General features: G+C 35.6%; 1 protein-coding gene across 6 annotated transcripts in view; it reads left to right on the plus strand.

The window, feature by feature from the left end:
- Positions 1–26842, plus strand: part of ITSN1 (intersectin 1) — a 136584-nt gene that overhangs the window by 50942 nt on the left and 58800 nt on the right. For all 6 annotated transcript variants that reach the window (XM_056328932.1, XM_056328933.1, XM_056328931.1 and 3 more), the window contains 10 exons: positions 996–1096; positions 1722–1785; positions 3731–3868; positions 4823–4938; positions 8396–8658; positions 9683–9832; positions 10008–10148; positions 15989–16076; positions 16251–16390; positions 25930–26054. In XM_056328932.1, the coding sequence (XP_056184907.1) occupies positions 996–1096; positions 1722–1785; positions 3731–3868; positions 4823–4938; positions 8396–8658; positions 9683–9832; positions 10008–10148; positions 15989–16076; positions 16251–16390; positions 25930–26054 (1326 nt within the window). The remainder of the gene's footprint in view (positions 1–995; positions 1097–1721; positions 1786–3730; positions 3869–4822; positions 4939–8395; positions 8659–9682; positions 9833–10007; positions 10149–15988; positions 16077–16250; positions 16391–25929; positions 26055–26842) is intronic.

A 26842-nucleotide genomic window follows, 5' to 3' on the forward strand; every position in this document is an offset into this window, starting at 1 on the left:
TTCAATTCTCTTTTCCTTATGTAAGATACATCTTGTTTTTAGCTTTGCTCCTGTAAAAGAGTATTATTAAAGCACAGTGTTTTGGTAATAGAAATAGAGGTATTTGCTGTTTTGGGTCTTGTCATGTGAGAATAGGGTATGAGGTCAAATAGCAGAGTATTTCTTTGCAGTTCAACTTTGAAAGATCTTACTCTGCTCAGTGGACCCAGGAAAAGGGATTTGGTAGTTTTGGTTCATTTTTTTAACTCTAGTTTGGTATGCTGTTACAAATACTTATTTAATCTGGCTGCTTTTTTTTTTCCCCTCATCTTTTTTGAACCGTAACAAAAAAGACAAAGTTTGAATGTGCCTAAAGACTGAGAAACTGCTCATTTTCAGCATGAAGGCTTGTCAGCCTTCAAGCATGGGAAATTATAGGTACAAGTAACAGCACACACTTAGTATGTTAATGTATTAGAACTGGGAATATTACATTTGTCAGTTGAGTTCCATTATGAGAAACTGATTGCTTTCACGTGTAGCTCTTTCACACTTTTTCTGTGTTTTCATTGTATTTTACATTTGTTTTCCTGAATCAGCTTATGAATTGTTTGGTTAAGACAAAAAGTTAAAGACAGGGTAAAATGAGACATTACTTCTGCTGACTGTGGTAAGGCATTTCCTATTATATGTTTAGGTAAAAGCTTTCAGCTCCTTTACACTGTTCAGGTAACTTAATTCTCTGTTAGTAAAGAAAAAAGCAAAACTCTTAGACCTATCACATTAAACTTTACCAAAAAACCATCTTCTAAGACACTGCATTATGGTGAATGTTTTCAAACAGGAAGTCAAAGCTGTTGTGGTTTCAGGGATAGAAGGAAATATTTGTGAAAAGTACCATTTCAGTCATAAAATTTGATCTCTGTGCAGCACCTCACACTGTTGTACCTGTTAGCTTCATGTGATTAAATTTAATATTATATTTCCCTTTCCCCTTACCCTCTTTCTAATTCTAGTGTTCCTCCTGTGGCAGAATGGGCTGTACCTCAGTCATCAAGACTGAAGTACAGGCAGCTGTTCAATAGTCATGATAAAACAATGAGTGGACACTTAACAGGTACTGAAGCAGTTTTTGTTGTCTCCTTTTTTTGAACCATAAAAGGCCAATTAGAATAGCATTTAGAATGCTGTTCAGATAGTAAGAGACTCATCTCTCTCCTCAATGTGTTTTTGTTTGAATCTTCCAACTGCTTTATGATCTTGTTTTGAAGCAAGTATTCATCATAGCTTGGATCATTTTATCACCTTTATTCCTTTATTTTCTGTGAAATAAGTTGGCGCTGGGGAAGGGTACAGTGGGTTATGTAAAAACTTGTGCAGACATTTACTCACTGTTCATTGCTTACGTTTGATTTTTACAGTTCACTCACTGATGAGGGTGCCTACCCAGTTTCAAAAAGAAACTAGAAGAGTACACTGGCTTGGTTTTACTAGTTCTGGGAGGATCTCTTTGCTTTTCATAGCTTTTTTTTTTTTTTTAAATTAATATTGCTGTAGAGAAGGGAAGGGTTATGTATTTTTTTAGCTTTTTCTTTTGGGGAGGGAGCCTAGGTTCATGCTGGTAACATCTCTTCAGTGTTACCTATTCAGAACTAAGCTTGGCTTGTGTATTAGCTACTTGGTAATGCAAGAAAAGGAGAAAGTTGCTTATTTGTTTGTTAATTCTTATTTCACTTTGTTAGGTCCGCAAGCAAGAACTATTCTTATGCAGTCAAGTTTACCCCAGGCTCAGCTGGCTACAATATGGTAAAAATAAATCTATGAATTTCCATCAAACTGGAAAATGTACTTAAACCTCTATACTTTATACTGGGCTTTTACTTCCTTTTCAGTCCCCCTCCACTGATAAATTATTATACGTTGCTTTTTTTAATGTATAACTTTATAAAAAAAAAAAACCCTGCACTGCTACAGTTATATTAATATTACTTCATAAAAGTAAAAAAAAAAAGCATCTTTTATGCTAAGCATATAGATGTTTTGTAAGCTGGGTTTCAATTATAGGATTTTTAGGCAGACCAGCTGTTCAGTCTTCTACATCCCTAGCCATATGTGATATCAGCACCAGTGAAACTTACACATTTGCACAGGTAGTACAAAAGGAAGCTTGATTCAGAACCATACTTTCTTCGGGACTTGTCTGCCTTCTATGTGAGTTTCCAAGGGCTTATTTCCAAGAGGCTGGAGTTACATATGTTTAAAATAATGGATTTTAAAAGGATTTGTCTCAGCTTCTCTTTTTCCTTTCAACTTCTGTTTGATTAAGTTTATTATGTTCTTATTGTCACATGGAAAGTTACTTCTAATTAACTTCTATACTTTATAAGTCTTTACTTGAAAACCATTTTCAACTCACTAACCTGTCTGACTTCTGTGTGGGGATGTCTGTTGTGTTGTTGCTTTAATAGCACTCTCTCCTCTGTTTCCTAACAAAGCTACTGTAAGGAAAAAAAAAATCAACCCAATCAGCTAGCAAATGACTAAACAAAATACACTCTGCCTGTTGCCAGTGTTGAGTGGGCATGGAAGTGTTGTCAGCGTACACTAGGAGTTCTAAACATAACTTTTAATTTTTGACATTAAAAACTGCCAAGTCTAATGAGATAAGGAATCGATTTTACATCTTTTATTGTCCTAAGTATTGCTCCCTTTCCTGATACTTACTGTCTGGCAGTGGAACTGCTGTTGCTGTTCTCTGGGGCAAGATTTGTCAGTCTGTATTGGGACTGGATTCACTGATTTATAGGCATACGAAGTGAAGTACTGATATGCAGCCTATCGGCTATTCTGTAGCAGCTGTTTCGATATTTCTGTAACAAAGATGTGGATCCAGAGTATTAGGTTAGCTGATCAATTATATCCTTGCATGCTAGATTTTTATTTTAGGGCTTGTTCTTGTGCCCCAGCCTGAGTAGTTCAATAACATAAGCATGGATCAAATGAAATTAATATTTTTCCTCCAAATTTAAATCGCATAAACAAAGTCCTGTACCTTGTTTCAGTTGCTTACCTTTGATTTTCACAGTATCATGGGAGATTTTTCTGCGTGATTGGAGTGCAGCACACTAGAGAAACAAAGCTGATGTTCAGGCTGTTAAATTTTGTCCAATACCACCTTAACATGAGTAAAAGCATTTTTTGCATCTGTTGGAATACTGATTTTAGGACATCCAGGGATGTTACTCCATAATTTTCAGTATGTGCATAATGCTAAAATGTTTTTGTGCTTATCAGGACTAGAATGGCTTTGATTTTTAATGCAAATATGTGCTCTGGAATGTGAGATAGGAGCCTTCATGGAAGAAGGAGACCAAACCATAAAGTTCTACCAAGCATCTTAAGCTGATTTTTTTCTAAATAATACTGTGAAGTGGATGTTCACAAGGTGTTCAAGAAAACTGCATTGGTTAATATTACTACTATCGCATATGGTACAGGCAGCACTCAAAAAGCAAGTGAAGTAGAAGCCATGGCTATAAGGATAGTTCCAAGGCAGATATGCATCAGAAATGTGGGAAATAGTGAAGCATTTGATTTTTGGTTTTTGCTTTCTGTTTCAAAGAAGTAAAGTAGTGTGAAAAAATAGTGAAAAGTTGAATTAATTTGGAACTGAATACATTAAAACTATGCTTTTTAACAGTGACTTTTAATATTTAAGGATTTACTTACTTTGTACCTTCCCTTTAAAAAGGAATCTTTCCGATATTGATCAAGATGGAAAGCTTACAGCTGAAGAGTTTATTCTGGCTATGCACTTAATTGATGTAGCTATGTCTGGTCAGCCGCTGCCACCTGTACTGCCTCCAGAGTATATTCCACCTTCATTTAGGTAACTGGTTATAGTTCTGGAATCTTGCTCCTAAATTTTTATTTCATTTGGGAAAGCTGTCCTGTGAGCGTAAAGTACAAGAAATTGAAAAGTAACTGCTCTCTTTTTTTGTACTGCATCTATGGCACAGAGTGCTTTCTCATTGGGAAATGCTTGACTATCTTTTTGGTTTTATTACAAATACTGGATGCTGGAAGTAGCAAGAATTCCTTGTAAGAATATAGTTTTGTTCAATGTTTTATGCCAACATACTTTCCAAAAACCTTAATCTGGCCATAGAAGTATGAAGTGTTACAGTTCAAGTTTATACTTTTGTAGAGCAAATTGGATGTATTGAAACTCAAAACATGCTGTGAATTTGCACTCTACCGAATTAGGATGTCTTTTGATACATTTTTATCTGTGAATAGTAGTGGTGAGTCATTACTTCTGTTTCTCTGTTTTATTTTTTTGTGGAGAAATGGGTGGGAAGACTGTAACAGCAATGGAAAGAAATGTTTGCATACAATCATAGCTTCATGTTCTTTAAGTATCGTCCTGAAGATTACATGGGTTTTTTTTGTTTTCTGTGAGGTCCTGCTTTTAGCTTGACTGTGAGCTCTTCCTTTGTCTTTGCAACTTTTGCTATAGTTTAAGCTGGCATTTCCCCAACTTCAGAGTGGTCACAAGTGAAAGACCCTGGAAACAGGGTTGAACACATTGGTAAATTGCATGGGACTGTGAACTTAGAATTAGATTTCTCAGGTCACCAGTGTGTGCTGTTGGGACTCTGGAGGATACTGTTGTCTTAATGACAATGGCTGAGTAAAATCCTCTGGGCATCACTGAGGGAACATTAAATATCATTAAACATTAAACTGTTGCATTTAATTCATGATTTCATTGTTAAATCATAAACAAATTTGGCAGGCATAGGCTTTTTAAAGCAACTTAGAATTGTCATTTTATTGACAGAAGAGTGCGCTCTGGTAGTGGCATATCTGCTCTAAGTTCAGTGTCTGTAGACCAAAGGTTACCAGAAGAACCAGCATTAGAAGAGGAACAGCAGCAACTGGAAAAGAAATTACCAGGTGAGCAAGCAAAAATAGATTTGTATTGTGTGCTGTTACCAGATGTTATAATCAGGTCATATGCTGTGGAGTTATAAGGGCTTACTAAGAAATGTTTTGTTTCCAGATCAGTTTGTGACATGTCAGAGACATAACCAAGACATTGCTTGGTCCAGCTAATTGCTGACTGTTGTGTGATCCTTTGTGTTAGTGATAACAGAGGTATGAACAACATTCAGGCTGCCTATCTTAAGCACTCTCAACAGAGGCAGCATTTTGCAGTCCTATAATGGGGCTGCAGTGAACCTTTTTACTACTTCCATCTTTTGACTTGGATGGAGTGTAGTTTGGCGTATGTACTCTATAAAAGATCACAGTATACATACAGAGACCTTTCATTGCAGTCTGTATAACAATGTTTCTTTTATACAAGCTTTAGAAGCCCTGCTTTTGGGAAAAGGAAAAAAGGGGAGGAGTGGGAGGGGGGAGAGTAGAAAGCCTCCTAGATGCTAAATGTTAGGAAACATCTTAACACATCTGATCATCCCCTTGTTCTTTCTACTTTCTTTATTTTGCTCTGTTTTATTCTAAGATGACCAGAATGTCACACAGTTGAAGATGTAGCAATATGACAGATTTATACAGTGCCATAATAATGCTTTTCTGTTTTATTCTAAATTATTTTTCAATTTTTAAAATTGATTCCTAACACTGTGTGGCCTCTTCGATCACAGCTTAGATCTGAGTTGATATTTTAGAAGTCTTTCTGCAGTAATGCCAGCATCCTTCCCCAAATCTATTAACCATTTCAGAGCTCATGACTCTGTGTGTTTAGTTAGGATTATTTTTATTCCCCATGTCACTGCTCCGTATTAGTCAATATTTGAATTTTCTGTGCTTCTTCATTGCCAGATCACTCAGTTTTGTGAAACTCAGTTTCTAAAGCTTTTCACAGTCAGGTTTTTATTTTAATATTGTGACTACCTGGCATAATCTCCAGAAGCTGTCTTGTTACTTTGTAGTCTCTTCCAGATCATTGTTGCACACTGAGTAGCACAATTGCTAGTAGAGATCTTTGAAGGAGGCTACTGAGAATGTTTCTGTCATTGTGAAAGTTGGTAATTTATTTCACCCTTCAGTTCTAATCTGTTAACTGTTAGTTCCCAAGGAGCTTCTGTCTCTTTCTATAACAGGTTAGTTCCAGGGATCTGCATGTGAGCTATTCAGATACAACTCTTGTCTTTGGTTTTTATTTTATAACTAACTGCTGCTGACAGTCTGCTGGGTAATAATGATAGGTTGAAGGGAGATAGCAGGGTCTGCTGAAGGGTCACAATTGAACATTTGGCCACAGGTGAGATATGACTCTCCTGCACTGGCTGTTTTGAGGCCCGAGTCTTGTGTCTCTGCAATCAGAGGATTTTGGTATGCAGTTTGTAGTGTCAGGAAGGTCAACCACTGCATTGGCTTAGTTTCTTTATTGGATTTTGACTGATCTTCTTTTTTGCTTTTTCATTGATACAGTTGGGTCTATTAGACTTGAGAGGTAGCTCTCCTGCACCGATTCTTCCATGGTATCATGTTTAGTCACGTCTACTAACTAACTCTGTCTGGCACAGCCTCTGCTACTTTGCCCAGTGTGAGAGTAGACTGACTTTGTAGCTTTTAAGATCATTGTGTCATCTTTTCTTAAAGACTGGTGCTGCACTTGTCATCTTGTAGTCTTACAGCACTACGTTGATTAAAGGATAGATTGTACAGCACAGCTCGTAATTGATTAATGTTGTATTAGAACCATGGATTAGCATTGTCTGGGTTTGGCAAACTGTTAATCTTAATTTTTTGGTTTTATTTTTGTTTTAAAGCCATTTCTGCTTTCAGTTAAAGAGGAACTAGAGTGTATAAGACTTTTACTGTATTTGGTGTATAAATTTTCCATTATAAAGATCACTTATAGTGAATGTCATCTTGATTCTTCATTGGCTTTGCTAATCTGGCTCGGTATGGTTTTTTTCCTTTTGAGACATTTGAAAGAGTTTTTATTGTTGGCTTTTATAAGCTTTTAGAAGCTTTCCCTTAATCGTAGTAACACAAGCCAATAGCTAGTTATTTAATTTGCTAGAAGTCATTCTCTTCTATTTTTGTACTTTGGATATGCTTTGTTTTGTTATCTCTGGTAGCTACCATGATTTTGCTCAGTGACCATACTAGCTTGTTGGGCAGCCATCTAAGAACCTGTTTTTTCTTCTTAGTGGTACATGTTTTCTGAGCCTTAAATGTGTTATCTTAATGTCCATACTACTTGCGACTGTTTTGTCTTTCTACCTATTCCTTGTTATTGACTTTCTTGACAAATATTTTTTTCTTTTTTTTTTTTTTCCTCTTTTTGCTTGGTTTTCTAAGTCAGTAGGGATTTTAGTCACATTGTCCATCAGTGTCTCTGATACAGATCAGCTCTGGATCTTAATATTCTTTGAACCCAGTGGCTAATTTTAAACAAACTTGACAGACAACAGAGTGGTTACATTTTTTCAAGTTTTATTTTTATGAAAATTGGTGATAGGCAATAGGAAAGGGTGGGGCAGACTTAGAAAAAGACAAGAATTCGATTGGTTCAGCAGACATCAAGCCAACGTGTTAAACAGTGTCTGCACACTTTGAAGTAAATATGCGCTATCTCTTAACTTGACTTGCATGCCAAAAATGTACATGTTGGACATGCAGGGAGAGCAATATCGAATGTGGGATATGGCAATGGGACATACAGGGTATGAAAAGAATTACAAGGTGAAATGGAAAAAATAATTTTGAGATCTGTGAGAGAGGGCCCTAGGAATGTGAAGCAAGGGAAGGACAGTCTCTGATATTGTAGAAGGATGTCAGGGAACCTGTGCTGGAACTGAGGTCAATTTTTTAGGACAGTAAGTGATAAGGATGCAAATCTGCAGAAATCTAGTCTTCCTACTGCTCAGTTCAGCTGCTCAAGAACTTAAACAAGCCATTTCTTTTCCTGACAGTAACTGAGTAATTTTCGTCATTTGCATAATGGCTTTTTAATAATATAATCAGCTGAATTTGTTGCCTTATAGTAATTGAAGTGTTGGTTCTTTTACTGCTACTACTGTCAAATGTATAGAGGAACTGCAGATCCTGTGTCCTCACAGAGGATTAGCTGGCAAGTGGTTTGTCGAAGTTATACCCACCTGTTGGGCTTTGTGGAGAAACCTAAAAGCCTGAGGAATAGGAACTGAAATTCACACCTTGGTTTCCTAAGGATGTGGGTTTAAGGGGATCTACAATATGATCATGATAAAACCTAGAATTACCTGTAGAGCTATATGATCAGTAGTTGAGACCTACATCTACTATTGTTGAAAGGTTGTTTCACTTAGATTCAGCATATATGGATTTTAAGGGTTTTTTTTAAGTCAGTAGCAAAGTTTAATTCTCCTTTGCTCCATGTTATCACACATTAAAGTTACGTTTGAAGATAAAAAACGGGAGAACTTTGAACGTGGCAACCTAGAACTTGAAAAACGGAGGCAGGCTCTCCTGGAGCAGCAACGCAAAGAACAAGAGCGTCTAGCACAGCTGGAACGGGCAGAGCAAGAAAGGAAAGAACGTGAGCGGCAGGAGCAAGAACGTAAAAGACAACTGGAGCTAGAGAAACAGCTGGAAAAACAACGGGAATTGGAACGGCAGAGGGAAGAGGAAAGGAGGAAAGAAATAGAAAGGAGAGAGGTAACCAACTGGATAAAAGGAAGGTGGTTATGTCACTGGCAGCTGTGTTTGATTAGAACAAAATGTAATGTGTACACTAAATATTTTGTTGTCATTTTTTAGTAAGTAAACATTTAAAGAAGGAACTTAAATTTTTGGGTTCTTGAAAGTAAGGAAAGGGTCGGCTATCTCTTTATTTTTCATGTGAAATGGATGGATGAGACATTTAGATCTAGGACAGCGTGCTCCTAACCACTGACTTGTTTAAAAATAATAATTATTTTTTTCTTTGATACAAAGATATACTTGAATGAATGATGATAAACTCATGGGTATTGCTGACATTCATGTCCTGTGATAACTTAACCAGCACGCGTTTTCTTTAACAAATTAACAGCTTTTTTAAATAATTGCTTTTTATTTTCTCACATTGCCAAATAATGATGCATTCAGTGCAGTAGCATTTGACTATTCTTTGCAAAGCTGCAGAATGTCTAATATTGAAGGTTTGAAAGATTTTTGATGCCATCTTGGTGAGTTCTTGAAGTCTTAACATGGAACAACTTGTTAAATCAGAAAACTGGATCTTGGGAAACTGGTTAAAATGGAGTGATAAACTGTTTAGTCACCTAAAGCGTTGGAACAGGCTGCCCAGGGAAGTGGTTGAGTCGCCATCCCTGGAGGTATGTAAAAAAAGAAGTGTAAATGTGGCACTTAGGGACTTGGTTTAATGATGGACTTGGGCAGTCGTGGGTTAATTGTTGGAGTCAATGGTCTTAAAGGTCTTTCTCAACCTAAATGATTCTGTGATTCTGTCTGCTGTATGGTGAAGCCCCGTTTCACCAGTGTTCTCATGTGAGGGTTTCAATTGAGCAATTTCTATGCTTAGAGGCACATACTTAGTCCACAGTTTAGTGAAGTTTTTATATTGTTTTAATTGCACATTAGAATGACTATTAGCAATTAGAATAGTTTCTCAAAATAGATCTTTCATATTTTTTAAAATAAAAAAATTAAATAAAAATATTTATTTCATATGCTGCAGGCTGCAAAACGGGAACTTGAGAGGCAACGGCAACTCGAGTGGGAGCGTAATCGTCGGCAAGAACTGCTAAATCAAAGAAACAAAGAACAAGAGGACATAGTTGTTCTGAAGGCAAAGAAGAAGACCTTAGAATTTGAGCTGGAAGCTCTAGTAAGTGATCGTGTTGCAGATAAAATACACAAGCACAGTAGTGACTGTTATATGGCCATGTTTATTTTCTATAATTTCAATTTTTAAATATGGAATATAAGTGCTTTTTAGATCCTTACTTGCATGACAAACCATTCTGCTAAAAAAAGAGAGATATTTTTCTTTTTTTCTGAAGAATGATAAAAAAAATCAATTGGAGGGAAAGCTTCAGGATATCAGATGTCGGCTGTCTACCCAAAGACAAGAAATTGAAAGTACAAATAAATCTAGAGAACTGAGAATTGCTGAAATCACCCATTTGCAACAGCAGCTACAGGTGAGAAAATGTTCTTAGCCTTACATTTTGACTTTCTCAGCTGGATCAATATCCTAAGCAAACTTGCTACAATATATGATGTGTTGTTCCTTGTACATAAGGAATTGTTGTAGATAATTTGTCATTCTTTTAAATGAATCTTCTTCAGACGTGTCTAGGAATTGCTTCCTACACTTGCAGGTGTGTCTGTGATTATCACTTCATCTTCATGAAATCCTGTTGTGGGGAGCAGTAAGTAAATTGTTTGGCTGAAGATGTTAAAGGGTTTGGGGGGGATGAGGGGGAAGAAATTTTATGGCATTTATTTTTGTTGGCAGTGATTGCTGTTTGTGTGCTGAAAGAAAGAATTGACTTCAATGAAGTAGCTTGTTGATGATGCGTATTTTTTTTTTTTTTTTAATTTATGAAATAATGAACTCTCAAAATTGAAGTTACCAGTTAAACCAGTTAGTTCTTAGTCTGACTCTGGCATTAGTCTTTCCTACTTCCCTAAAATTCTCTGTCAAATTAAAGATGGAATTGAGTAGATGTCTGCTTTTAGTGAAAGAATGTTCTTCGCAATTAGTAAAAGTTTCTAGATGAGTATTTGATTTAGGGATTTTTTTTCTTTATTAAATATTTTATATTGCTTGAAATTAATCCTTGGTCAGTAGTGGGGCTCTCAGTGCTTTTCTACCACTTACATTATGAGGGCTTAGGTGTAAAACCTTTCTTAGAACCTAATCCTACTGTTCCATTTCAACTTTCTAGGCATATAGTACATTCATTTGAACAAAACCAGAACTTGAAAGTTCAGATTTTTTTTGTTTTACGTATGAGGGTTTTTGACTGTTTTTTTCTTATTTCTTAAAACATCTTACATTTCTATTGAAGTTTTGTATAACAGCATTACACAGTTTACAAGACTTCTTTCTTTTGGCAGCAGCTTATTATAAAAGGTATAATTTAGGGGTCATATTCTTGCACAGTGTTTCTGTCCACTTGATGCATACAATAGCAAACAAGAAATGCTACTAGGCAACACTTGTGACATAAACAACTGCCATAGCTAGGCTTGAAACCACTCTTCTCTCTTTCATGAAATGCTTCTGTATTGACAACTGAATATGAAGTCAAACAGAGTTGAATCAAGTGTAGGAAATTAAGTTACACATAGCAGTACTGGCTCAAAGAGACAAAAAACTGACTGCTTGATAAAATGCATGAAACCCCCCCCATTTACCTGAGTAAGTTAAAGACTGCTGATCTTGTGTGCACAGCTGATCTCCATGTAAAAGCAACGACTACCTCAATTTCTCTGTAACCCTTCTATTCCAAAAGCTTTTCATTGAAATGGTCTAAGGTACTGTAACTCACTTCAGAAGAAGATAAGCAGCTACATAGCATTGATAGATAAATGCTATTTCAACAAATTGAATGGAATTAATTTCCTACTTTCGTATGTAATTTCTGTTAACTTGGTAACTTTTTGTCAGTTAGCCTCTGTAGTCAGAAAAGATAAAGTATGTCTTTGCTTTTGTCATAATATAAAAAAATGAAGAAGGAAAAAATTATATGTTACAGTAAAAAGCTGTAAACCATTTATATTATAGTAAATACCAATGTGCTACTGTTGGGATAGAGTCCCTTATAACAGACATCCTAAAAAACCATGAGAAATTACTATGATCAAAAGCTTGAATTAGCTTCCACATCTGGTTAAGTAAATGGAAGGTGCAGAGGGAAGAAAAAAAAGTGAAACCAACACCAATGGGAAACAAGTAATGAGAAAGGTAATCCGTCTACAACTAGGTGTTAAGTAGCTTATTAGAAAGTGCTAAATAAACAAGGAGCAGTGTTCTCTGTAGCTGCATTAAACAATTTTTTGAATTTAGTCATGTCTTTGTAGATGTGCTTTTTCCCTACCTACAGCTTTTATGCATTGTGATTTATTTATTGCATGGTGATGCAACTACATCACCATGAAAGAGAAATTTCAAGGAGGGCAGGGGGATTCTTCACCTTCCTAACATTTGGTTTGTGCTACTTACTACCCAACCACAATGGTCAAAAAGCAGATGGTTTTTTAACACCACTCTCTGAAATTTAATTGAAACATCTGGCAAAGTACACAGATTTTGTAGTTATCTACATTTTACTCTTGTTTTGGAATCACCACTGTATTTGTAGTGATTTTTAACCATGTCTGGTCATTGTAATTGGTAGTAAGTGTTATGTGTCCAGCAGCTCCGTTAATGTCTGTGCACTTTCTAAATTGCTTTGTTCACAATAACTGTCAGAGCACTTCTGTAACGAAAACCATGCTTGTGTTTCTTCGTGGTTATTTTGTTGGATTTTTGGTTTTGAGGTGGTTTTTTACGTTGAAAGCATTGGCTGTGACTTTGTGGTATTATCTTCTCTCAGGTGGTTTTTAATCCCAACCACTAATATTTCAGTTAATGTCTCTTGAGGGTTTTATCACAATTGTGATCCTAAAAAGAAGTGTCGCTACTTAGTAGAAAAGGCCAAACATTATCTGGGAAGAACCTAAATGAGTGGATAGCTTTTTCCTGAAAAAAAGATGTTTCTCAAATATCCTGTAAATTTTACTGTCTAATTTGTAGAGGAAAGACTCAAGCAGTAAGTGACTTTTTAAAGGAAGATTTTGATCCTCTGAACTCTCCAGTAGATTAGAAAGTCAGTTGTGGTCTAATCCTGGCCAGCAACTGAGCACCACGCAGCTGCCCACTCACTCTCCCCCACTGTGGGATGGAGGAGAGGATCGGAAGAGTGAAAGTAAGAAAACTTATGGGTTGAGATAAAGACAGTTTAATAGGTGAAGCAAAAACTGCGCATGCAAGCAAAGCAAAATAAGGAATTCATTTACTATTTCCCAAGGGCAGGCAGGTGTTTGGCCATCCCCAGGAAAGCTGGGCTCCATGACGCATAACGGTTACTTGGGAAGACAAACGCCATAAGGCCAGATGTTCCCCCCTTCCTCCTTCTTCCCCCAGCTTATATACTCAGCATGATGTCATATGGAATATCCCTTTGGCTGGTTTGGGTCACCTGTCCTGTGTCCCCTCCCAGTTTCTTGTGCCCCTCCAGCCCTCTCGCTGGCAGGGCCTGAGAAATGAAAAGTCCTTGATTTAATATAGACATCACCCAGTAACAACCAAAAACATCCGTGTGCTATCAACATTGTTCTCACACCAAATCCCAAACACAGCACTGCACCAGCTACTGAGAAGAAAATCAACTCTGTCCCAGCTGAAACGAGGACATCAGTATTGTCCATTATCTTTGTAGGACGATATATCTTCACTTAGAAATATCTTACTTTAATACATCTGACACTTGCTATGAAAAGATGAGTTAATTCAAAGGAGTAATTATTCTTCAACTTGTTAATTGGTTTCAGGATGGAGTTTGATTAAAATTGTGGAAGAAATTTATATAACAATTAATCCTGAGTGAAGAAAATTTGTGCTAGCTATATGAATCCGTGATATCTAGTAGAGTGGTATTTCCAGGGATGTTTGGAAACATCCTGCCTTCCAAACACCTGAACTGTATTATAATGTCTACAGGGCTTCTGCTAGTTACCAGCACATTATTTGCCTCCTTGATGAACACTTTGGCTCCCTAGTAATTTGGCTTTCCTCTGAAGCACTGAAAGCAGGGTATGTGGCAGAGGCTTAAGACATATAGTGGTATCTCAGTTTCTCATATGCCCTCTTGCTCACAGCATAGGATCAGAAGATAACTTTCCCTTGTTAGATTGACAGGAACTGCTTTTTGATTGCTTTGTTTGCCTTCTACTGCTATATGGGACATTATTCAGTTCTTGGAAATTTCTTGTTGCATGCAGTGTTAGTGATGCCATTAATTTCTTCCATCTGTTTCTTCAGTACAACTAAAGGATGTGGAAAAGCATGTTGTGGATGCTCTGGAATAGATGCTTATTACTTGGCTGCCTGTGCTTTCAGGAAACAGAACTTGACCATCACGATCCCTTGTCATTCTCTGTCCTTAAATACTCTCCAAACTATTCTGTCTATTAAGATTGCGTTATCTGGAGCTTAGAAGTATTCTGACCTTCAAAAATAAACAACTAAGGTTAGGATTACATTCCATGCTGAAATGTCCTATGTTACACAATTTTGATATCCTTGTGTCTTGAAAGGTGATTTCCTTTCCTCTTTCTCTAGAAGTTTATCTATCAATACATTTAGTCTACTAGATGCCACCTTTCTTGGGTTGTACTACTTGAAAACTTTATTTCCACAATGCCCATGTGCTATACTAATTTAATAATACTGTTTATATTTTTCATCGCAAACTATGGCATGTGGGGCATGCAGGTATTTGGGTGGAAGCATGTGGTGGAAGCGAAAGTGTTTTGCACTTAGCTGAAGCACATGGTAATGGTGGTTGTTGTTAAGGAGGCAAGCCCCCTCAAGCAGATGATTTGGAAAATGGTGCATTATATATCGCTGTTTCTCATTTGGTTCTAGTGGGGAATATAGTCCCATGGTAGGAGTATCTGGCCTTCACGATATGCTTGAAGGGCTGGAAGAGATCTGCTGATGCTATAGGCAATGCATCTGAACAGTGAGGGACACGTGCGTTTGAGTATTAGGAGTTACGTAGTTTATCTTATACTTTGTGAAATCATAAAGTCATTGACTCTGCTTTGCTATCTAAGTATGTTTTCCGGACCATAATGAGATTACAGTAGTTTCCGGTGATTGATAAGATGACTGCATAAGATCTGAGCTGTCCACCGCAGAGGCCCAATCAAAAGCTGCCATGAGTAAAGTGGGACAGCTATGAAGTCACATCAGTATGGTCAACCATGTGTTCTTGTAACAAAAATTTAAAAATTTTCATGGCACTTACTCTGAAATTAAGTGATTAGGTGATATTTATTCTTAGGCTTATATTATGTCATTTGCAGTCCTTCATGACAAGTGGAAATTGTCAGGTGGTTGGTTCCTCAAAAGCCTGCAATTCAAGACAACTGCCGAAATAAATTACTTAGTTTGTCTGAAAGACAGGATGTTGACACTTAGGTGGCTTTTATAAAATAAGCTGTTTCTCCTCATGCCTCTATATTATGTTTTGACAACTTCAAGCTGGAGGTCAAGGCTTCTGAAAAGGTGTATGAAGTAGCACTCCTCCAGAATGAGCAAGGATTATGTTAGATAGATAGATAGATAGATAGATAGATAAAATCCACCCAAGGAGGAATTTGTCATCTGCAGGGTCTCCTGCAATATATCAGTATACAATCTTATGACTGTGTTGAAACTGAGAGAGATCATAATCCTCTTTCAAGAGTGCTAAATCAAGAGATCATGTATTTTCATCTAGCAGAGCTTGTGTTGCATAGCATTTGTCCATAATATATTCCTTCACAGTGAAAGCCTTTATTTTCTTTTATTTATATAAACTTCAAATATTTGTCTTTCTATTCCTGATCAAAGATAATATTCATTTATTAAAATAAGATTTAAACAGATAATAAGTGCTTTTTTAATGTTTCCTGAAATCTATCCTTGTCTTTTTGCCCTGAATTTCAAGTAATTCCAAGCCAAGTTACGTATTCAATGAGGATCAATTCTTAAGTAATATGCTTAAATTTTATATGCTGTTTTTTTTGTACTGGCAGAGAACGATGTCTGAGTGGTAGTATCACACAGATAATGCTTGAATAATAGCAATAATACATAATTCAGTGGGAGAAAAAGTAAAGACTCATTTCAGAAGAAATGACAATGAGAGGTCTTATAGCTAAAGTCATTCCTCACCTTTCTGTCTGTTTCTTGTTTTCTCTCTCCTCCATGTCCTCTGTTCAGGAATCTCAGCAGATGCTTGGGAGGTTGATTCCAGAAAAGCAATTGCTTAATGATCAGCTAAAGCAAGTTCAACAGAACAGTTTGCACAGTAAGTCTGTTTTTGTATATGTCTGAGTTTGTATAGGACATGATACTGCATTGCACAGTGTACCGTGTAATTTCTTTTTTTGTTTTGCAAGATGCACGTTGAAAAATGTTGCTTTCTCTGACCTGAAATTCTCTGTGTATAGCAATACTTATTTGACAATATGTTTTAAAACAGGAGACTCTCTTCTTACCATCAAAAGAGCCTTAGAAGCCAAGGAACTAGCACGTCAACAACTTCGAGACCAGCTAGATGAAGTAGAAAAAGAAACCAGAGCTAAACTTCAGGAAATTGATATTTTCAATAATCAACTGAAGGTAATCCTAGACTTTTTAACCATTTCTTCTAAATGTTCAGTTAATTATTTTTTAATTTGATTATGAGGAAAAAACCAGAATGATTGATTTAGAATGTCAGTTTTGGGAATGTTCTCAAATCTCTTTCTTGGGAGGTGGTTTGGGGTTTTTTGTTGGGTTTTTTTAATATTTTTTTTAAGAAGGTACTACTTGGCATCCGAACTCAGAGTTTGAATCAACTTCATCTGCAGAATCTATGCAAGAATAGATTTGAGCTCTGATTCCGGATCCGTGATATGAAATTGCCAGTTTCTGCCCTTTTGCATCAAGGAAGTGCAAGCCTATAGCAGGTCAACAAATCTGCTGGAATCAGTACTTCAGATTGAAATCTTTGTTAGAGAGACTTGATTTTCTGCTGACACACAGAATTTTTATCTGCTTTTTGTAAGCTTATACTTGTTCCTGAATGTAGTTGTCTGTTGTTTGTGGTTTCATGCTTTATTGATCAGTCTTTTGTTAAAACAATGTGATTTGTTGTTTATTTCTGGACAAGAAAATGACAGAAATTGCACAAGTGAGTAGAGGAAGTGTTCTTTAGAGAGAAGTTATAAATCAGTCTTCAGTTAACAAACTTCTAATAGCGTTCATTTTTTCATAAAATATTCTAATGTTAAGGTACTTCATCTGATGATTCAACTGATGGTTTCTCCTGAAAGCTGACGAGAAAAATACTCCATTTCCCACAACGTATAATAAAATGAACTACAAGTATTTAGAAGGAAAAGAACTATGATAGATACGTTAATATTTCTGTAGTTGTTTTGAAATTAGATAAACTATTTTCTGCTTTAGAATAGAAGGTGTGTTTGAAGTTAACTAATGAATAGCTTGTTTTAATATCAAAGTTAATAATAATTATAGGAAGACTGAAAAGTTGTAGACCATACTACCTGTTTCAGTGCCAATTCAAAGATGACTCTCAGTATCTTAGGCAGGGAAGTAGGAAGGGGAGAACCTCTGCAGAGTTATAAGAGACACAAGACAAACAAAATGTGCACAATTTAATGTAAAAGAAAACAGAATGGTTTACCTTTTTTTTTAATATATATATATACACACACTTTTTGGACACATTAACAAATCGTGCTTTTTGGGTGCTTTTTTTTGTATTTGTCTTTTTTTTGTTTTTAAAATTGAGTCTTTTTGAAGTGTTTTGCAGATAAATATGAATAAAGGTTATTTAATTCTAAAATTGTCAGCATTCAGTTTGATCATAAATGACCTAAACAGTTTATAAGTGGGCAGAGGGATGAATAATCTTAGTACTGTCACAGTCACAAAAAAAGCAACCCCAAACCAAAAAAAATCCAGTATTTTAAATATTGAAGGACTTGACTTAACAAATAAGCTAATGATAATTAAAAATTGAAGATCCATATTAAACAAAGACATCAATTTATCAAATGTCTGCTATCTGTCCAAGAATACCTTGGCTAATTATAAACTGTTTTGCAGTTTAATGGGAAAATTGATTTCTGTTTTCAAATCTTAAGTGTTTAGACTTACCACTTTAAATGCTGACAAGTAGTTATGTAGACAGTTCTTTGGGAAGACTTCAGCAAGCTTCGTTTGGCTTTTGGATATTGTGCACTTCATTTCATAATGTGTACGAGTGGTGCTTAATAGGAAGACCACTTTTTGTTGGTGTATGTTGGTGTTTTTGCCTTGCTGCAGTTTTCTTGCAAGAGATGAGTTTAAGAGGGGCAGTGCAGTTGTGCTACTGAAATTGAGAGGTGGGAGCTTAATTCAAAGAGAGTTATATTTTCTCCCTTTTGTAGTTTCACTAGATGTGAAAGATGTATTTTGAGGGGCCTGGATGGTTTTAATACTAGATTTAAATATCTATGAAAGCCTATATACCTTTTTGTGGACTCAGCATGAAATGATTGTAGTACTCCCAAGTGCCAGAGAAACTTCTTAGAAGGTGCTGTGTGTGCAGCAGTGATTTAATGACTTATTCTTTTGGAGAAAGCTCTTAGAATATTTTGCATATGAGACTATGCACAAAGCTAGTGAAAGCTTTCCTGAGACTCATGGTTTTCTTAGGGTTTGTGTGAAGTGGAAGTTCTGTTCTTAAACCAAGGCAGAACACACCTATCTCTTAGGTAATAATGCTCAAAACAAAATCATCTAGGAACTTGCGTAACTCTAAGGTACTTTTACCTAAAAAATAAAAAATCTGAGACAACTTTGAGGAACTGCCACTGGAAAGATGACTGTCATGTTTGCGATAGGTAGAAAATGGCTTATAAATACTTGCTAAATTAATAGCTTCCCCAATTAACAGAAGAACTTTTTGTTTACTTATTAGTAACTGGGTGCATAAATACAGCAGGCTCATTTGGTGCTACAGTACCTTGCAATTTGTGTAATTATCAGTCAACTGTATAATGCTCACATTTAAGTGTGATACTTTTCAAATAATGCATCAAAAATTCCACCACATCTGTGCTCTAAATATGTTAAAGGCTTCTTATCTTGTAAAGTAAGAGAAAATATGTAAAGATGGGAAATACAGAAATATTTATATTTAAAATGTATTTTTATTAAATAGATACATTAAAACCTCCATTTTTAATCAGGGCTGTTTCAAAATTATCCTTTCATTTTAACTGCTTTTTTTTTTTAACTGCTTATCAGTTTAAAACTGATAGGTAGTATTTTTATGGTGGTCTGCTGTTACTTGGTGCTTCAGTCTACTGAGAGATGGACATTTGGTGAGGTGGCTGCTAGGATGGCAGCACCATAATTGACACTGTCTTGTGCAGCTTTTGTTCTCTGACGAGTGATGGAGCAGCACTGGTGCTTGCCTCATCTTCTGCAGTACAACTAGCTTCTGAACAAGAAGCAGAATGATGTGTTACTGTTTGTGAACTCCCAAGGGGGGGAAAAAAAGCATATCTAAATACTCTTTAGATATATATGATCTTACAACATTTTGCATTTATTTCCTGTGGAGAGAGGGACTAATACATGTCTTTACTTAGTCAAAATGCTTAATTTAACAGAAAAAATAACCAAAACTTTAAATATGTAAGATACTGCTCTCTCGAGTATAAGGTATATGCCAAAGTAGTTCTGATGAAATGTTTAAGAGACCGTGAAGTTAACGGCAACATTAAATTATAACCTTTTGTTATCATTGCTGAGATTTATTCCTTATTGGCTATGAATGTTGATTAGATTATTTCTTATGTGAGTATATCCTTAAATTTTGCAAAACTCTGTTGCAAAACTATATTTCTGATTCATTCTCTTGAAATAGGCTACACTTGATCTACTGATACTGAATACAGAAATATGCTGTGATAGTACAAGATAAAATGAACAATTTCACTATTATCTAGTGTGCCTTTTCTTTGATGAGACCATAAGGTTTACCTAATATTCCAATATGGTTTAGGTTACAGGTCAGCTTGTTAACAGTGTAGTAGTATCCAGTGGATTGCACTGCATTTGCCTACATATTATATTTTTATGTTCTGCAGTGAGTACTTAAAATAAGTGTTAAATTTCCTCATCTTTGCTTTGTGTCTTAATAGCATATATGAGTGATTAGAGAGATAAATGAATTTTTTTTCCCCCCTGAATCTTTTGTTATCCCTCCAAAACAACTGATTTAAAATTCTTCTGATTAGTCCATTGGAGCTCAAGTACTTCAGTTACTTTTGTTTGAAGTTAACATTTCAAGAGTTGGAAATGTTCTTAGAATTGGATTCCTTTCGAAAACTTTTTGGAGTACAAAATGTTATTAATTTTTCAAAACGGGTAGTTTCAGGAAACTTTTTAATACTTGTTAGTCAGAGAAATAGGCACCTTAGCCTGCAGCTGGTCAGATATCCTTTTAAATCAGAATTGAGGCATTTTATCAGAGAAGATAATAGTCTTGTGGGTTGTGCTGTATTTGGCTGTACAGTAAGTGACTGAGTTTGTAACAAGGTTGAAAGGTAAGCCACATTTTTGTGTCCTGAATTAGGTTGAAAGAGTCTTAACTTCCATTACTCTTTAAAAATTCTAGCCTAGAAATCTAATAGTTAAAATTGATACAGATATTTGTAAAATGTAACTGGGCACTTTTTTCTTTTTCTCTATTTCATAGAATAATTCTGTAGAATAGAAGGCTTTATATTAGGTTTCCTGTTTGTATACCTATAGTCCTACTATAATTTACCTTTACAAATTCTTTTTATATTCAGTGTGAATTTATATTTAAATGTTACAAAGGTCAGTCATCACACACTGTCAAATAAAACAATAGTAATTTTTAATACAGTTTTTTTTCTCCAAAAAGCAAATAATAATTTCATATATCATAGAAAAATTAAATATTTAGAGCTTATCTGTGTTATTGCACAGGAAAAGAGAATGAATAATACTGTTTCTGAAATCCATTAGTCTTGCTGAGACGCTATTCTCAGTGCTTGGAAAAAGTGATGAACAAGGAGAATCAAGTTCTTAAAAATGTTTTACATTTTGTGTCATGTTCCAGTTGTTGTCAGTCCCTGTCTAGTCAGTGTGCACTGGACAAGTCTTGCATATGAATGCCTGTTTACATTTGAGCGTTTCTTTCTTCCAGTCAGTGGCAATGGAAGATGCAATGCTGCAGTGCCTGGCAGTTCTCCTGGGCTGCGTCAACTACTTAGACTCCTTTCTAAAGGTCTCCATGCCATACTCAGGCAGTACACAACTGTCTCAATCTGAGTGATGAACCTCCTCCAGTTATGTGCTTCACTTTACCATAAACAGATGAGTGTGCAGTGTTTAACTAAGCTAGTAATTAATAAGAGGTGCTAGCACTAAAACAGAATTAAAGGGAAGAGCTTATAATTTGATTCTTTATCTAATCCTTACTGCCTAGATGAGGAGTGTGCCTTGAATTGCAACTTGGACAAGGTACTAGTTAGTTATTTTTGTCTTTTGCTTATCTGAAACCTCAAGATTTTAAGTTAATTGCTTATTTTGGTCATGGTGTTCTGAATTTTTAAAAAGAAAACACTTTCACGTTAAGTGTTCCTACACAGCACTGTAATTTGTGATTCCAGGTATGAGAGAGATGACAATATATTCCCTTTATCAAAGCCCCCATAGCTATAATACAGGGTGAAAGGAGAAACTGTCAAGGACAAAGCAGGTGCTTTGGGAGTTGGGGAATGACATAGGAGAGTATTGCTGTGGGAAAGCCTCAGTGAGCACAGAACTGTAGGGTTCTTCCCTCTGGGATCAAGTGCTCTAGTTTGTCTCAAGGGAAGAAGATTTAATGGAAACCTTGTATTGTAATCCCTCAAGTATCCTAAGTTCTATTGTCTTTCTGTCAAAAGGCAAAATTTGGGCTGAAACAACTACATTTCTAATGTTAAGGTTTTCATAGCGATATGACTTGTCTGTATATAGTGAATATTACTCTGCTGTATGAAACTCCTATTTTAATTCGTATTCAATATTATGTGGGTACCTAAATGTGGCTATTGTAACATCTCAAAATTATACTTGTTAGTCTGTTTGTGAATTAAGTGGAAAGGTAACAATTTCTCTCTAGTGTTAAGGTAAGAAGTCATGCTTTGTCCTGCACACCAGAAACAAGAAAAGCATTGTTATGTCTTTGGAGTTATAATATATGATTTGTACAGCTCTTAAGTTGCTTGTGTCTGTAAAGGATGAGTGTAGGACTGTGCTGAATATTCAGCTGGCGAACGTTTCTTTCTGTTGACTGTTGAAGTGTTACTATAATTTTGTACAACTGGTGTCCTGTAGTGCTGTGGGACATGCTGATTCTTTCTCCCCCATCCACCCACTGGTACTTGGCAAAGCAACAGAGCATCTCCCTTTTGCATGAGACACAGATCAAATCTTTATTTCCTCCTAGCTAATGCAAAGAAGGATATATATTGCATTTTTTAATCTCCAAAAATATTCCACCTAATGCTGGGATTATAAACTAGGTTGGATTTTCTTAACTGTTACAGAATGTATGTCACAGAAAAAAATCTTTTCACAAAATACTGAACTAGCACATTGGCTTAGCTGGGAGGGGATAATGTGTTAAAATGTCTATGGAAAACTTAAATAATTATTAAAATGTTCCTTGAGATACTAGTGTAGCTGAGCAACTATATAAATGGCAAAATAAGCAAACAAAATTTTATTATTTGGACTAAAGTTGGCAGCAGCACTTAACTGCTGTGATGCAGCAGTTGATGGTCCTGCTATATGTACTCAGAATAAGAAACTACTTGCTTCAGACAGACATGGAGGCACGGCTCATAGCTGCACCTTCCCCAGTTACCTATTGGCCATAAAAGCGGCATGTATCGTACATTTAGCAGTGAGATAAACTTAAATGGCTAAACTACAATTAAAATACAAAGTTGGAGCTAGCCTTGTAGCTGGACTTCTAGTGGAAGTAAATGTTTGCTGCACAGATGTCTTGCAAGTTGTAATTTGTTTTTCTGTATTTGCAAATTCAGGAAGTTTTGCTGAAGGGGGCGGCGTAGCAATATTGTGAATTAGGTGTAGATTCCTCCTGATTCTGCGTATATAGATGAACGGAATCACTCTTTCTAGTTTACAAATTTCTTGTTAAAAAGTAAACTGAGCTCAGATACTTGCGTCTGGGTTGTCTCACTTTAAAGCTTTGAGATTTATTGGGGAGGGGGGTGGTTGTTTAACTATGATAAGCTTCGTACTCTTAAAAGGTTTTGGTTCCTCTTTCTTTGCCTATTGATTTTTTCTGTTTAACTGCTCGAACAACAGGGTTTGGGATAAATATGCAAAGGGGAAGAAGAAACAAACCTGAAAAGCACTGTTGTCTAAATAGCTTAAGATTTTGCAAGTAATAACAGGTTATCTTCAGTGTTGCCTTATTAAAAATGCTTGACTATCCCAGGTGTCTCTGTTCAATAGCAAGAGTTTTTATTGGCCAGGACTCAGAATCTGAGCTTCTTGGCATACAAAGTAAAGTGACAGGAGGGGACATAAATGTGAATGACAGCTAAAGCAAGTAGAACAACTAAGGATTTCTAGATGGAAGCCTGTGCTAAAGCTGAACTAAACATAGGAGTCAGAAACCTGTGTTTTGGATAGCAGTCCTTTTAGCCAGAAAAGAGAAACTGCTTGTTAAAAATCATTAATGCTAGTCAAGATACTTGATATTTCACAGAAGCAGTATTTTGAGCTTCCAAAACTTTGTAGATACTTAGTTTTATGGATTTCTGCAATCTAAAAAGATTTGTAATACTGTTGGCCAGGGGGAAAACTGCTTTCAACTATGCCATTCTATAACCTATGTCCTTTCAGATGAGTGCTTGTTAATCACTCCACTGCTAATGTTCTTATGGTTGTATATTTGTCCTTTGCACTTCTATGTATTTTTTGATATAAATAAGGGTTCAGGTGATCGTGTAGAAAAGATGGGGACTGTGGTTCCCCCATAGAAGTCAATTTGGAACGAGGGTCAAATCCTTTGTACCTTAATATATTACAAATGTAACAACATTAAAGAAGCTGAATTAACAACATACATTTATTGGAAATGACTGTTCACTCTAGTTAGCACTTCAGAAATTTATAGTCATGTCAGAGGTCACCTCTAGCTCCAGGTGCAGTTAACCAACTGTGTGTTCACTGCAATCTTCTGATACCTTTATTTTCGTTGTTCTTTATGGGCCAGCTGCTAAAACCCCATTATGTTTGATATTGCTAATATATTTCCTTTATAGTAGCCCTTTTCATTACACCAAAATAAGGCTATGTATGAATGTTTACAACCATGGGCATCAGGGTTTAAAAATTTTCCCAAAGGCAATATCCTGCCTGAATAATTCTGGTAATTATGCAAGAGTAGTTTATTTTACATTCTCTAATATCCATTCTAGATCCTAACTATCTGCTAAGCTTTAATGTGACTATGGAAATATGGTCTTGCCCAAATTATCTCTGTATTTCAGTGACTTTCATGGCCTTAGCAGAGTTTTAATTAAAACTTGTATAAGAACTGATTATCTCTTTTAATTATGTTGAATTTGGTTTTCATTGAATTTAAAATTGATGATCATTTATTAAATGAGAATGAGAGCTAGGACACAATTTAAGTTTTTTCCCAACTTTCATCCATATATCAGAAATGTTTTTAATACCTTGCAAGGCCACGTGCTACTCCTCTTCATAATGTAGTTATTTTGATGTCTTGAAATTTGATATTGCACAGTGTGCAGTTGTTCAGCACTAATGCATGTATTTCTTCCACTAACTAAAATTTTTAGACACAGTGCAAGTACAGTCTGTAAATAAACAAGTATTAACTTTCAACTTTTACGAAACTATAGCTAAGAAGTTGCTAATAATGTTGTGAAATTAACTTACTGAAACTTTTCTCATTTTGGCCATTTGAATCACTTGATATTTAGGTTTTTTCTTTTTCTTTTGTGCAATTTTGTATGTTTCTGTCAGTGTATGAAGATAGTTACATGAAATCGTCATCTGGCTAATTTATAGATGTGAATTTCTGAAAAACTATTCAAATACTTTCAGGATTAATTGTTTCAATCCCTGAACAAATTAAGATAAAGTTTTTAAGGATACCAAGATAAACAAATGTGCATGATATGTCACAACATAGTTCAGTAAAAGTAGACATTATTAAGATGTGGATTTAGAAAGAGTTTCCTGCTGCAAGCTTTTTCTACATGTTTTTGTACTATATTTGCATTAAAATGTATTGATTTTTTTTTTTGAAGTGAACTATTTTCAATGAAAAATTTCAGTTGGCATAGGTGAAGCTGTACTTTTTTCCCCCTTGTAAATCTGAGGAGTTCAGACACACAACTCTAGGTCATGCAAATAGATTCTGGATAAAATTTGTATTTTTTTAATAGATGCTAAGCAGAAAACAAATCTTGAGTAAAAGATCATGGTTTTATTGTATTCTAAATGTTTCAGGCAATGCCCTTCCAGTTAGAGGAAAATTATTTGTATATGGATGAATACTCTCTGTGCCACGATTCATCCCAAAGACATTGCATAAGTAATTCAGTCTCTTGGGTATATAAAACAATGCTGAAGATTCTTTTGTAGATCTCCATTAATTGCGAAATAAAACCCATTAACTGAAACAGTTGCTATTACAAGCAGCTCAGAAAGCAGGTTTTTGTATGGAATTCAATAAATGAATTTTACAAACCAGCAAACAACTTAAATATAAGGGACTTTCCAGATTAAGCTTTCTCAAACTCTTGTCAATTTTTTAGAGTCCCATTTAAAAAAGGCTTTCTTGTTTCTTAACCCTTTAACATGTCAGGTTATATGAATAAAAATAGGAAAACATTAAGTGCTTTGTAGCCCTTTGAAATCTACCTTAAAGGTCTGCCAGTGCATTTGGCAATACTGTAAGTTTGAACAGAGATGCCTAACCATTTGCAAGTTTTGTTACTTCACAATGAAACATCTGGGACCATTAGTTATGATTCACATATAAATGTTTACACATATTTTACTCTTTTCTGTAGGAGTTGAGAGAAATACATAACAAACAGCAGCTACAGAAGCAAAAGAACTTGGAAGCTGAGAGGCTGAAACAGAAGGAACAAGAAAGGAAGACAGTAGAACTGGAAAAGCAAAAAGAAGCTCAAAGGTAACAAACTGCTTTAATTTAAGCCCTTTCTGTAGATGTGTTAGAGTGCAGAGCATTTTGCAAACAGGTAAAATAAACTTTGCATTCCTAGGAGCATAATCTCATCTCAAACAGTATATCACTAAATGGGAAGAATACCCAAGACCTAGACCAAGTTTCATTTCAGTGCAGGTGATCTCTTTTAAAGCTCAGGGAATCTCTTGACTTATCCTTGAATGAGAAGTGTGCTCTGGAAATGAGCTTCTGTATCCATCCGTCACTGTTACTTGTCAGTGATACATACAGATTTCAGCAGTTACGTAAATGTGTAGTGTGATGCTACAGCTCGAGAGGGTCTTGAACTCTGCAATTAACTATCTCTTTTATATTAACATAAAATACAGAGCTAATGTTTTCCTGCTACACACTTGGAAATTTGTTTTCTATGTATATTTATAATATATTTATGTAAAATGAGTGGCATATAGGCTAGCGACCAGTTCTGTTCTGACATCTGAAAATCAGTAGCTGTTTGATTTTATTTTTAGTAACTGTGGGGGTTTTAAACTCTTAATGTAGACAGATGTGGGTCAAGAGATGAAAACAAAGGCCTGAGAACAAGAGGTTTTAAATTATTGGTTATAACATTACATGGACTGTGACCTGAAGTAAATAGATAGCCTGTGTTACTGTTTGGTGAGTTAAGTTAATTTTTACATTTCAGGCAAAACCAAAACAAGGTCTCAGTGAAAACTGTGTCTTCAAACAGAAATCTTATACATAGAAAGCAATTACATTTAGATAAGTCT

Source organism: Falco biarmicus, chromosome 2 (genome assembly GCF_023638135.1).
Source record: "Falco biarmicus isolate bFalBia1 chromosome 2, bFalBia1.pri, whole genome shotgun sequence".
Lineage (NCBI taxonomy): Eukaryota > Metazoa > Chordata > Aves > Falconiformes > Falconidae > Falco > Falco biarmicus.